General features: G+C 38.3%; 1 protein-coding gene and 1 long non-coding RNA gene across 4 annotated transcripts in view; one reads left to right on the top strand and one right to left on the bottom strand.

Moving 5' to 3' along the window:
- LOC138852921 (uncharacterized) overlaps nucleotides 1-12,246 on the top strand; it is a 132,988-nt gene that overhangs the window by 65,808 nt on the left and 54,934 nt on the right. Inside the window, exon 3 of one of the 3 annotated variants that reach the window (XR_011392180.1) lies at nucleotides 1,778-2,437. The exons of the other annotated variants lie outside the window; for them this stretch is intronic. This is a non-coding gene — a long non-coding RNA (uncharacterized lncRNA). Of the gene's footprint in view, nucleotides 1-1,777; nucleotides 2,438-12,246 lie in introns of those variants that run through there. 3 annotated transcript variants of the gene reach the window in all.
- The window catches only part of LOC128688252 (meduse), a gene marked incomplete in the record, with an annotated part of 782,472 nt that overhangs the window by 21,497 nt on the left and 748,729 nt on the right, over nucleotides 1-12,246 (bottom strand). The window contains 3 exon segments of the mRNA XM_070086555.1: nucleotides 3,274-3,470; nucleotides 7,310-7,693; nucleotides 8,419-8,713. Coding sequence (XP_069942656.1) covers nucleotides 3,274-3,470; nucleotides 7,310-7,693; nucleotides 8,419-8,713 — 876 coding nt within the window.

Consider the following 12,246-nt stretch of genomic DNA (forward strand, 5'->3'; position numbering starts at 1 on the left):
TCTAAACAACTTTATTATGCAAGCATATTTAACAAAATAAAAGGGGATATGAAAAAGACCTGAAAACCCACTCTGAAATCCTGGGCTCTTCAAAACTGTCCAGAAACAGAGATATAAGCTTAACTAAACCAGATGAACCTCACATCCAGCTTGCAGATACTGCCAACAAACTTAATGTCTTCTTCTCTACTATAGGATCAAAACTAGCAAGCAGAATCCCAACCTCAAACACTCAGGTGAAAGACTACCTTGCTGGAAATTACCCAAATACAGCCTCTCCTCATTTAGTGATGTACTTGTTTACCGACGACTCGGACTTACGATGAGCTCTCTGACCAGTATGCATACCTAAATAATGTATATTAAGAGCTAATTTCCTCTATTCTGTTTATTACAATATACAGCACACTACTGTATAAGCATTTAAATATATACTAAAAATGTTATAAATGGTGCAAAGGTAACATTAAAACAATATCAAGATGGCTGACACAAACCCACTACCATTATAGTATGCTCCTTGCTTAGCAATGAATTAGTTTACTGAGATGGTTTTAGGAACGGAACTCCATCGTTAAAGTGAGGAGAAGCTGTTCTTTATATCTAGCTCCAAATAATCCTATTGAAGTCTCACTCATCATAAAGTCACTATTGCAACTCTGTTTAACTAATCAGTGGAATCTTCAACTTTCCCATCAATACTCAAGACAGCAAGGGTTACCCCAATCCTCAAAGATGGCAATCCAACTGAAATAAATAACTATAGGCCTATATCAAACTTACGTTTATTATCTAAAATCTTTGAAAAAAAAAAAATAATACATCATAAGCGAGTCTACTCTTACTTAATATCTCGCAACATACTTAACCCCTGCCAGTTTGGGTTTAGGTTGAAAAAAAAGTATTAAACCATTATGACATACGTACCTAAAAATGTATGTTTGTATCATAAATTGTACTCTTTGTAATACTGTTATCAGTTTCATCTACATTAAACTATAAAGCTTATTAATTAAAAAATTTGGATATCTCGTTAATAATAGTGTAAAATAATGAATATTTGAAATTTACCACTCTTTACCTGTCTAGACTTAAGTAGTCTAATTACGTATTAGGTTAAATCTGCCCAAAATGCACCAGCATTATAAGTGGCTTTCTTTGTACCAATCAAATTATGAAATGTAAACACACATTGTAACCTTTGCAAAAAAAAACTTTTGTTTTGCTTGTTTGTTATACAAATGCTTGAACTGCTTTATGCAGCACTTGAAAAAAATGAATATCCTCCGGGACTCTTCATAGACCTGCAGAAAGCATTCAATATGGTGGACCACAATATCTTGCACCTCAAACCAGAATATTATAGGGTCAAAGGACATATCCTTGCATACCTAAAATCTTATCTTAACACTAGATGCCAGTATGTCTCAACAAATGGTGTCACCTTTTTATTCAGCCTGTAGCCATAGGAGTGCCCCAAGGCAGTGTCCTTGGCTGTCTGCTCTTTCTCATTTATGTCAATGATCTCCCCAGTGCCATTCTAACATCGTGTAAAACAATTACACTCACTTGGCAGGACTTCTGTCTTCTCCTACTCAAATTCAACTTTGCTCATTGACACCATTATCAACAAGCTACTAAAAATATGTACATGGATGACGACCAACAAACTCACCCTCAATATACATACACATAACCTACTACATGCTGTTTGGAAACAAAGCTTGAGCTTTAAATATCCAACTTAACATACTGATCAATGATTTCTCCATTACAGGACACACCGAGGGTAAATTTTTAGGTCTTCACCTTGACTGCAAACTGAAATTTCATACTCGCATACAGCACACAGTCAAGGTCTCCGAAACAGTAGGCATCTTCTCCAAATTACGGTAGTTTGTACCCCAAATGGCCCTACTAATACTACCACTCTCTAATCTGGTATTTGTGCTTGCAATCTACTATGACAAATCATCCTAAACCATTATAACCCAACAAAAAATTGTTGTGTATTATCACCCATTCCTGTGCCAGACAACACACACCTCTCTGCTCTTTAAGAGTTTGAACTTACTTAATATGCAAAATATGCACTCACATTACTGTCTCTATTATATATGTATAAAGAACATTAAACTTCAATATAAACCCTGAAGGAGGGGTGTTGATATGTTGCAGTTTTTTGACGGTAGTGTAGGCACACCTCTGGAATGACAGTGATGGAGTGAATGATGATTTTTTTTTTTTTTTTTTTTTTTTTTTTTTGGGGGGGGGTCGCCCTGCCCTGCCCTGCCTTGCCTTGGTGAGAAACAGCCAACGTGTTAATAAAACAAAACAACAAAAAAAACCTCCCCCTTAAGCTTCTTAATAGCTACAACAAAACACACAGGAACAACACAATGCACAAAATTCTCAAATATCCCTCGTATCTGCCTCACCGTATGCAAAAAATTCAATGAACATAAAAGGTACCAAGATCTGGAAATCATTGTCCAAACCAGCAAAAGGTCCCCTTTCTGCCAATCAATTTAGAGCTATAAATAAAAATCAACTCTGTGGTATACCAGACATAACCAACTCATCCAACTACTTCCTGTTTCTTCACCATCTCTTACAGTCTTTCCATAGCCTGAATCATAGAGCCAGTTTGCAGCTACTTAAGAAATCCCAATTAATTTAAGATCACTGAATCAGTTTAAAGTATTAATATATATTGAAAATTGTACTATTGTAAATTGTACATACAGTAATAGTTTTGCTACCTCTCTACTGTAAATTGTAATATTTTTTTGCTAGCTATCTTTTTGTAATAATGCATAACACAAATTTACTACTCAATAACCTGTGTCTAGTCTTAAGTACTCCGTAGGCATCAGGATTAGTATTTCTGAAATATACATGCATGCTAGTGGCTTTGTTTTATGCTTAACAATATGTAATATTATGTAATATTATATTACATATAAACTACATGCAATACACTACACAATTAAATTAATTTTGTTTGTTAATAATAACTGCATAATTTAGATAGACCAGTAGGAAGACAGAAATTTATATATTCTATATTAAACATGGAAACTATAAACATTTGCATTTACTTTCAACACAATATTCATAAACAGCAACTCATTCATATCCGAAAGGAATTCTGTAGCTACACTGTACGTATTATGAAATATCATTATTTAACACCTCTGTGTTATGCATAACATCATTGCGAGTTTTCATGTAGGCGATATCTCGCTTACTGAGAGGGTGTCATGGTCTCACCTTAATTCCTCTTCTCGCATTTGCATTTCCTTTAGCTCCGACTGTATCTTTTCTTCTGCTGTGCAGTATGAGCGACGATACTGTTGCTGAATGTGATTGGTCGGTTTTTGAGACTGTGACGTGTTATCCTGAATTATGTTACTGTCCACTGGTTGTGGTTTCATTCTAGCCAAAGTTTCACGCTGTATAACTGCTGCCTGTGGTTTTCAGCATAAGGAATGAAAACATGATACAGGGCACTTTGAAAAGATAATATCCAAATTAGTCATAATTAAACATTTTTGCATACAGATTAATGTTTATAAAATGTAGCACCTTATTTGTCTCCTCACTTATCAACAGAGTTCTGTTCCCAAGACCACGTCGGTAAACGAATTCGTCGCTAAGCGAGGAGCATACTATAATGGTAGTGGGTTTGTGTCAACCATCTTTGATATAGTTTTAATGTCACTTTTGTACCATTTATAACATTTCTGGTATATTTTTAAATGTTTATACAGCAGTGTACTGTATAATGACATAAAAAGAATTGAGGAAATCTGCTCTAATATACAGTGGTCCCCCGTTTTTCGTAAGCATCGAAAGTTGTAATTTTCGAAAATTGTAACGTTTTTTCGTCAAATTATTGACACACGAATCGTCACTTGACTCGCAAATAGTTGTTCATCCCGGACGCGTACGCATGGCCCTGAGTGGCCTCACACTTCATTCCCAGCCAGTGTGCCATTGTTTATCAGCGAGTGACCATCACCTCACGTGTTCACATGATACATTTCATAATATTCCATTCATTTTAGTGCTTGCAACTGCTAAATAAGCCACCATGGCTCCAAAGAAAGCTCCTAGTGCCATGCCTTTGGTAAAGGTGAGAAACACAATAGAATTCAAGAAAAACTTCAATGAACAATATGAAAGTGGCATATGTGTGGCAGAGCTGGCCAGGATGTATAAGAAACCCCCATACAACTGTCGCTTCCATTGTGGGCAAGAATAAGGAAATGAAGGAAGCTGCTGTTGCAAAGTGGGTAAATATGCTCACAAAAATGAGATCACAAGTACTTGAAGATGTTGAGAAGTTATTGTTTCTCGGTGATCCACATCAACAATTAGCAGGGGATAGTCTTATGCAGTTGATTATTTGTGATAAGGCAAGGCAGTTGCCTTATCATTGGGGATTTCAAAGTGAAGCCTTTACTAGTGTATCACTCTGAAAAATTGCAGTGTGTTAAAGAAAAACAATAAAACAATGTTGTGAAGAGTAAATTGTGTGTGTTTTGGAAAGCTAATAATAAGGTATGGGTCATGAGGGGCATTGTCCTCGAGTGGTTCAATGAAGTGTTTGGCCCCAGTGTGAAGAAATACATCCTGGAAAATAAATTGGAACTCAAGTGCCTCCTGCTAATGGACAGTGCACCTGCTCATCCTCCAAACTTGGATGACCTAATGGTGGAGGAGTTTGGTTTCACAGTGAAGTTCTTGCCCCCTAATACCACTCCTCTCCTCCAGCCCATGGACCAGCAGATCATTCCAAACTTTAAAAAACTCTACACCAATGTTTCAAAGGTGCTTTGAAGTGACCTCAGACACTGAATTGACCCTAAGAGAGTTTTGGAAAGATCACTTCAGTATCCTCCATTGCATAAGCCTTATAGGTAAGGCTTGGGAGGGAGTGACTTCCAGAACTTTGAACTCTGCTTGGAAAAATTTATGGCCAGATTGTATCCAGAAGAAGGATTTTGAAGGGTTTGGGGCTGACCCTAAAGACCCTTTGCCAGTTGTGGAATGTATTGTGGCATTGGGGAGTTCCATGGGGTTGGATGTGAGTGGCATGGATGTGGAAGAGTTGGTGGAGGACCACAATGAAGAGCTAACCACTGAAGAGCTGCAAGAGCTTCAGCTGGAACAGCAACAGACCACAGCTTAGCATGTTCCTTCAGAGGAGGGAGAGAGATGGACAAAGGTGCCTACTTCAGAATTAAGGAGATTTGTACAGTGTGGAGTAGGATGGATAGATTTGTGGAGAAACATCACTTTGACAAAGCTGTTGCAAGCCATGTCAGCAACATGTACAATGACAGTCTTCTCCCATTTTAGAGAAATTTTAAAGAGATGCCAGAAACAGAGCTCTCTGGACAAGTATTTACTGTCACAGGTGTACAGTGACTCTCAAGCTGGTCCTAGTGGCATTAAAAAACAAAGAAGGGAAGTAACCCTTCCAAACAGTAATTAATCCATCCTCTCCCCTCCTCCAGTCTTCCATACACTAAGCAGCACTGCCAGTAAAGGTAAGTGTTATGCTGTAATGTTTCATTCTTCATATCTCATTGGTTTCTGTGTATGTATATCTATATTTCATGTAAAAAAATGATTTTGTTTTAATACTTCTGGGTGTCTGTGGAACGGATTAATTGTATTTACATTATTTCTTATGGGGAAAATGGTTTCGGAAATCGTCAATTTTGATAATAGTCAAACTCTCTGGAACAGATTAATTATGAAAAATGAGGGATCACTGTACATTATTTAGGTATGCATATTGGTGCAAAGGTGACATTAAAACAATATCAAACATGGTTGACACAAACTCACTACAATTATAGTATGCTCCTCACTTAGCAATGAATTCGTTTAACGATGTGATCACAAGAACGGAACTCCATCGTTTGTGTGTGTGTGCACGCTCACCTAGTTGTGGTTGCAGAGGTTGAGTCATAGCTCCTGGCCCCGCCTCTTCACTGGCTGCTACTGGGTCACTCTCCCTTCACCTGAGCTTTATCATACCTCTGCTTAAAGCTATGAATGGATGGATGGACATATATATGTGTGTGTGTGTGTGTGTGTGTGTATGTACTCACCTCACCTAATTGTACTCGCTTAATTGTGGTTGCAGAGGTCGAGACTCAGCTCCTGGCTCCGCCTCTTCACTGATCGCTACTAGGTCCTCTCTCTGCTTCCTGAGCTTTGTCATACCTTGTCTTAAAGCTATGTATGGTTCCTGCCTTCACTACATCACTTGCTAGGCTATTCCACTTCCTGACGACTCTATGACTGAAGAAATACTTTCTAACATCCCTGTGACTCGTCTGAGTTTTCCGCTTCCAATTGTGGCCCCTTGTTTCTGTGCAGTCACCCCTTTTATAGTTTGGCTTTTCCCATTCAATTCCTGTTACCCTCTCCACTTATAACTCTACTATATATTCAAAACTCAGAACCACGTGATCACTAGCTCCAAGGGGCCTCTCATAAGTGATGTCCTCAATGCCTGAACTGCTCAAGGTGAACACAAGGTCCAGTCTTGCTGGTTCATCCTCCACTCTCTCTCTGGTAGTGTCCCTAACATGTTGATGCATGAGGTTTTCCAGTACCACATTCTAAAATTTTTTAATATACGTTTAAAGATACATTTTTTCATTTACGTTAATGTAAAAATTAATAATTTTGTACCAAAAGAACCTTAGAAAACTTGCCTAACCTTATTATAAGAATTGCAATTTAATTTAGCCTAATCCAACTAAATATATTTTAGATAAGTTTACAATAATTTAATAATAAACAAACACAAAGAAATTTTTTTTTATTTTCCTTAGGTTCATGATGATATTTGTGAAATTACTGCATACACAAATTTTCGCTTGCCTTATTTGGCAAGAAGAGTGTTGCTATTTAAGCCAAAATTGCACAGACACACACATACAGTATGTATATTTATAAAATAATGTGCCATATTTTTTAAACACTGCTCTACATGCAAAAATTTGAACTATATATTTTATTCAAACAGTCTTTATATTTTTAAATTTAAAAAAAAAATCTTTATGATTCCTTAATTATTAAATCATAAAACTTTCACATGCACTATAACTAAAGTACAAAAAAGAAATGCAAAAAACTATTTTCAAGTCAGGAATTAATATTCACACTAAAGCAACTAAAATGCCGTTAATATTCCCATTGTATAAAACATCTGAATGAAAAAGAATAAACTCAAAAGTATATTAAGAAGAAATGATTCATGAAAATGTCAAGATGAAAGCACCTTTGGCTCGACCCTCATAGGTCTGGTGGGGATGCCCCGGGATGTGGATGTGGTGTGGGTAAGGGGAGGCGATGCAAATGCAGAGCCAGTCATCTTGCCCCGAGAAGCTATAAACTTCTGCATGAGTCCCTTGGGTGCTCGTGGGTTGGTGAGGGATGAAGTACCAGTACTAGCCAGGTTGTTGGTGGATAGACTCCTGGAGAGCCCTCTGGTTAATGCAGGGGAAGGGGTAAAGTTGGGAATTGGAGAAGACGGACTGCGGGGTGACAGACTACGTTTCGGGGTAGATGAAGGTGTGCTGAAGTTGCTTAGTCGGGAAGGAGCAGGACGTGTCCGTGGGCTCTCGTTCTGGCTCTGGTCAGTAAAATCTGACATGCGGGTCACCTACAGTAAAGGAGTGAAGTAATGTGTAAGTTACTTTACTTTTGCAACTACATGACAATACATCTCAAAAATAGGTTGAAACTGTAATGACTAAAATTTATAAATTATGCAAGCCACATGTTTTTCCAGCCACTAAGCTTAGTATTTACAGCATTATTCACCCAAATTCAGTATAAATACTGGTATATAAAAGCTCAAAAGGCACTGGCTTAACACTAAATGCTGCTCATCACTAGCATTTCTAAGACCTCAGCATGATTCCCAACAGTGGAAGCCTCACACTACAAACATTTTTTTTAGGTTACCGTTATATCAACTCCAGTGAAGGGCTTTCCTGTTTTCATGAATTTTTTTCTTCTAACTTTTACAGGCCTCTCAAAAAAGATATATTTTTCACCAAATCCTCGGGTCAGCTTTAGAAAAAAATAAAAATTTCACAATGGAAGTTTCCCCAACATTAATGTAGCTTAAGTAACTAGATTTTCAATTATCGTAATAACCTTCAAAAGCTTAGTTTCTTGGGAGAGTTTGCAACAGTTATAAATATATAATGTAGTACAATTTTTGTTCAGTCACTAGTAGTGGAAGCAAGTCTTAATGGTTAAGGTATAAAACTACAGAAACATTTTCAGACTTAATTATCAAGCAACATGTAAATTAAACATTAACAATTAAATTTATGAAGGCGGCGACAGTGCACAGTAAAAGCTGTGTGTGACACTTACTTTAGCATCAACTGTGTCCTCTGACATTGTCAGGATCTTTCCAGCATCTCTAAGCTCCATCTCCTTCATGCTTGTTTCTTGAATCTCCAACTGAATCCTATTGGTAGCCAAACGGTGCTGGACATCCCGGCCATCATTGTTGACCACAGGGGGCGTCCGTGCCAACGTAGTCTGGCTAGAGGAACGACTAGTCGAGCTGTTGATAGAAGCTGTGAGGCCCTTCTCCCTCCTGTAGGCTTCCTCTCGTTCCCTGGCTAGGCGGATCTCCCTCTCGATGACAGACTCCTTCTGCATCCTGCCAAGAAATCACATTTGTAACTTCAGGGCTCCAAGTTGGCAGACACATTACTAATAGGTTCCATAAATAAAAGAACTACTATACATACGTATATTACTGTATGGAGTGACGGTAAATAGTACTAGATCCTGTACACATGGTCACAAGGAAATTACTATATAGTCAATGATACTAACATAGGCTCTCAGATAATTTCTGATGAAGACACTAGACAGTAGTCTAAATGAGACCTTACCAACTAAATATAGCTTTATTGCAAACATTTATGCACTGCTGCTGTGGCATTAGATTACTGCTAACCAGAATTCCTATCCATTTTTCACGTTCAGAGTGATCATCTCTGTATCATGTTCAAATTAATAAATAAATAAATAAATAAATATCTACATTATTCGGTTTGTGTCATGGTTATTTTCTCAGACCTAAAACCTTACATTTGTCTACATTAAACTGTATTTGCCACTTCACTGACCACTGCATCAACCTATACAGATCTTCGTGTAGTGCTCTAGTGTCCTAATCAGACTTAATCTTACTATTTTAGTGTCAACGGCAAACTTTATGTCGCTATTTATTCCCTCGTCTATGTCGTTTATGTATATTGTAAAAAACAAATGGCCCCATATTGACCCCTGTGGAACACCGCTAGAGACACTTTCCCACTCTTGTTTCTTCCCATTTATGCAAAAGATTAATGATTATCAGCCATGTCTCGATCCAGGAAAAAAATCCCTTCCTATTCCATGTGCCTCTACTTTCCTCAATCTCATGTGGTTGTGTTGGCTGATGTAGGCTGGACCTATTGTTCACATCGTCCATGATTCATATAAATAGCATAATAATTTTGTCACCCTACGCCCACCCCTCCTGCTCCCTTCAATACCTGACCTCACCAGACTTGATCTCAAAATCAACCTTGTGTAACGTGTCCTCCTCTTAACCTGGCCTCATGGTGCTTGTTTGCCTTATAAGGTGATTTGCTCATCCCTGTGTACCTTATAAAGCCCAGCCATGCGTGAAACACTGTAATAAAAGGATCCTCTGCTACCAATTTTTTTATTCACACTTGTCGCTTTTGTCTAACTCCAGGTGGGCCCATCTTTTCCCTGATCTTATTCCTATATATGTGTAAGAAATCTTTTGAATTGGTCTTTGATCACCTCACAACCTTAATTTCATAAATCATTTAGCAGTTAGTGTTCATACATATGGCAGGCGACTCCTAAAACTCCCAGGTCACTGTGGTAACAAGGTAACCACTGGTCCAGTATACTGGTCTGCGAGTTTTAGGACTCGCCTGCCATGGGCTTGAGCCTCGCCCATTCTTTGATTTGACTGCAATTGTGTTATTATAATTTCATGAGTTTTAATTTCGTGTAGTCTTTTGGCTACCCTTATTCTTTGGTTGACCTCTTTTCACCCAGGGGATAAGTCTGAGTCTATTGTTTATCCATTTAGGATCATTCGTATTTGATCTAAATTCTTAATCAGAAATATATGCAGCTTGAACAACCACCACCTTCCATCCGGTCTCTCAGGATAGTTCCTAGGCAGGATGCCACAGTCTACACTTCTAGGTAATCTCCTAGCCCCGCATAATCTACAGTGCGAAAATTAGTGTGCTAAACCTTGTTATCCTTATTAAGGTAATCCTACGAGATATTAGCCCTTCATTAGCCTTAAAATTATATATAACAGAGAATCCTTGTTTGCTAGCACTAAGTCCAGCAGGTTATTTCTTGTGTTAAAAAGAAAAAAGCAGTCTTGAACCATCTCGAAAAAAAGTAGTTAGCTAACCGAATGTATTTATTATACCCATGGGGAAGCACTAAACACGTAGGGGTCATATAACACCCTGGTGGAATGGGAGGTATTCAGGTTCGATCTAAGGAAGGTGAGGGAAGGTCCAATTCCTTGGATCAAGCGCCTCTCAAGATCAAGGAACCTTCCTTGAGGGGAACAGAGTGCCTAATCTTATTCCTATTATTTGTTGTATTTGTATGTAAAACTGTGTTATCCGAGTTATCATTGTTGTAACCACAAATTACTTTTTTTTTTTTAAGAGGGTGATGGGCCTTCCAACTAAATATTAATACTTATGGGAGTGGGAAACTTTAGACTATTTCTAGATGTCTCGAGTCACTAGACAAATTATATTATAATCCCCTCACCGACCATCACTGAGATAATTCACATTTTTTTCCAACTTAATAATGCATCAGCCACTCAGATGTAATTTTTAAAAGATTTTTCGTAAGGTCTATCACAGTCAACGTACTCTTACTATCTGTCAAATTCTTGTGTGAGTTTGCATGGAAGTATTGTCCCTTTCACTTAAATCTTAGTAGCTTCCCGAGAGTTTACGTTTCGAGATTTTTTTTTTTACCCCGGAGGGTTAGCCATCCAGGATAACCCAAGAAAGGCAGTGCGTCATCGAGGGATTGTTTTATTTCCATTGGGGTCCTCAATCTTGTCCCCCAGGATGCGACCCATACTAGTCGACTAACACCCAAATACCTACTTACTAGGTGAACAGGACAACAGGTGTAAGGAAACGCGTACAATGTTTCCACCCCTGCCTGGAATCGAACCCGGATCCTATGCGTGTGAAGCGAGAGCTTTGCCAGCCAGACCACGGGGCTACGGCATCACAAAGATGGATTCGCGATACTCAAACAATTATTACATTTGGATACCACTTTTATTGACCAATGTGTCGCAACCAATTTACATTACGAGTGACTTCATGCGTTTGGGATTTCCGAAATAGTTTTCCTTGTGGTAGGGTGTTGATTGTGACAAGCAACTAGAAAGTTGAAAGATTATGGTACATTTAAGAGATTTTTTCAGAAAATTATGTTGAGAAGTTTCGACGAGATATACTTTATAAAACTTGTCTAGAAAAACTGAACACACTACCTGGATAAAACTGCATTAATGTATTTCATGTGAACTACTAAGCCCATGTGGATCATTCATGAAGGAGATTTAACTGAGTGGCTATAATAGCGTGAAACACACAACCTACCCACCTGGAGCTCATATATAGAAAGCTAAACTGACTGGACAGTAGTCTGTGTTGCGCTTCTACATGCTTTCTTCATGGCAACGATGACGCTTGCAGTTTCAAGGTGATCTATCATGCTCCAGAGGCGGTGTGAATAGCAATCATAGTGGCCAACACCACACGTCACCAACCCTCCATCCCCTCAGCGTCATCCTCTTTTAATGTGACAAGAGTAGCTTAAGGTAGGAAACCTTGATGCCGATGAGTTCTTGATCTAATGAAATAAACTTATCCTTTCTTTCCTTGGATTGAATCTGACTGCCTTCCATTTCCCAGGAGCTGTATAACCCTTACGGGTCTGAGTTCCCATGGATATCTAATCTGGCAGTATTCCTCTTGACTCTTTCAACTGCATATCATTCAGCTTATGAATCAAATACCCTAATAGGAAATGAGATGGTCTCGCGTCACCTGAATGACTTGATCTTCAACTTTCAAGGCTCCTACAATGATTTGCGTATTC

Source organism: Cherax quadricarinatus, chromosome 19 (genome assembly GCF_038502225.1).
Source record: "Cherax quadricarinatus isolate ZL_2023a chromosome 19, ASM3850222v1, whole genome shotgun sequence".
NCBI lineage: Eukaryota > Metazoa > Arthropoda > Malacostraca > Decapoda > Parastacidae > Cherax > Cherax quadricarinatus.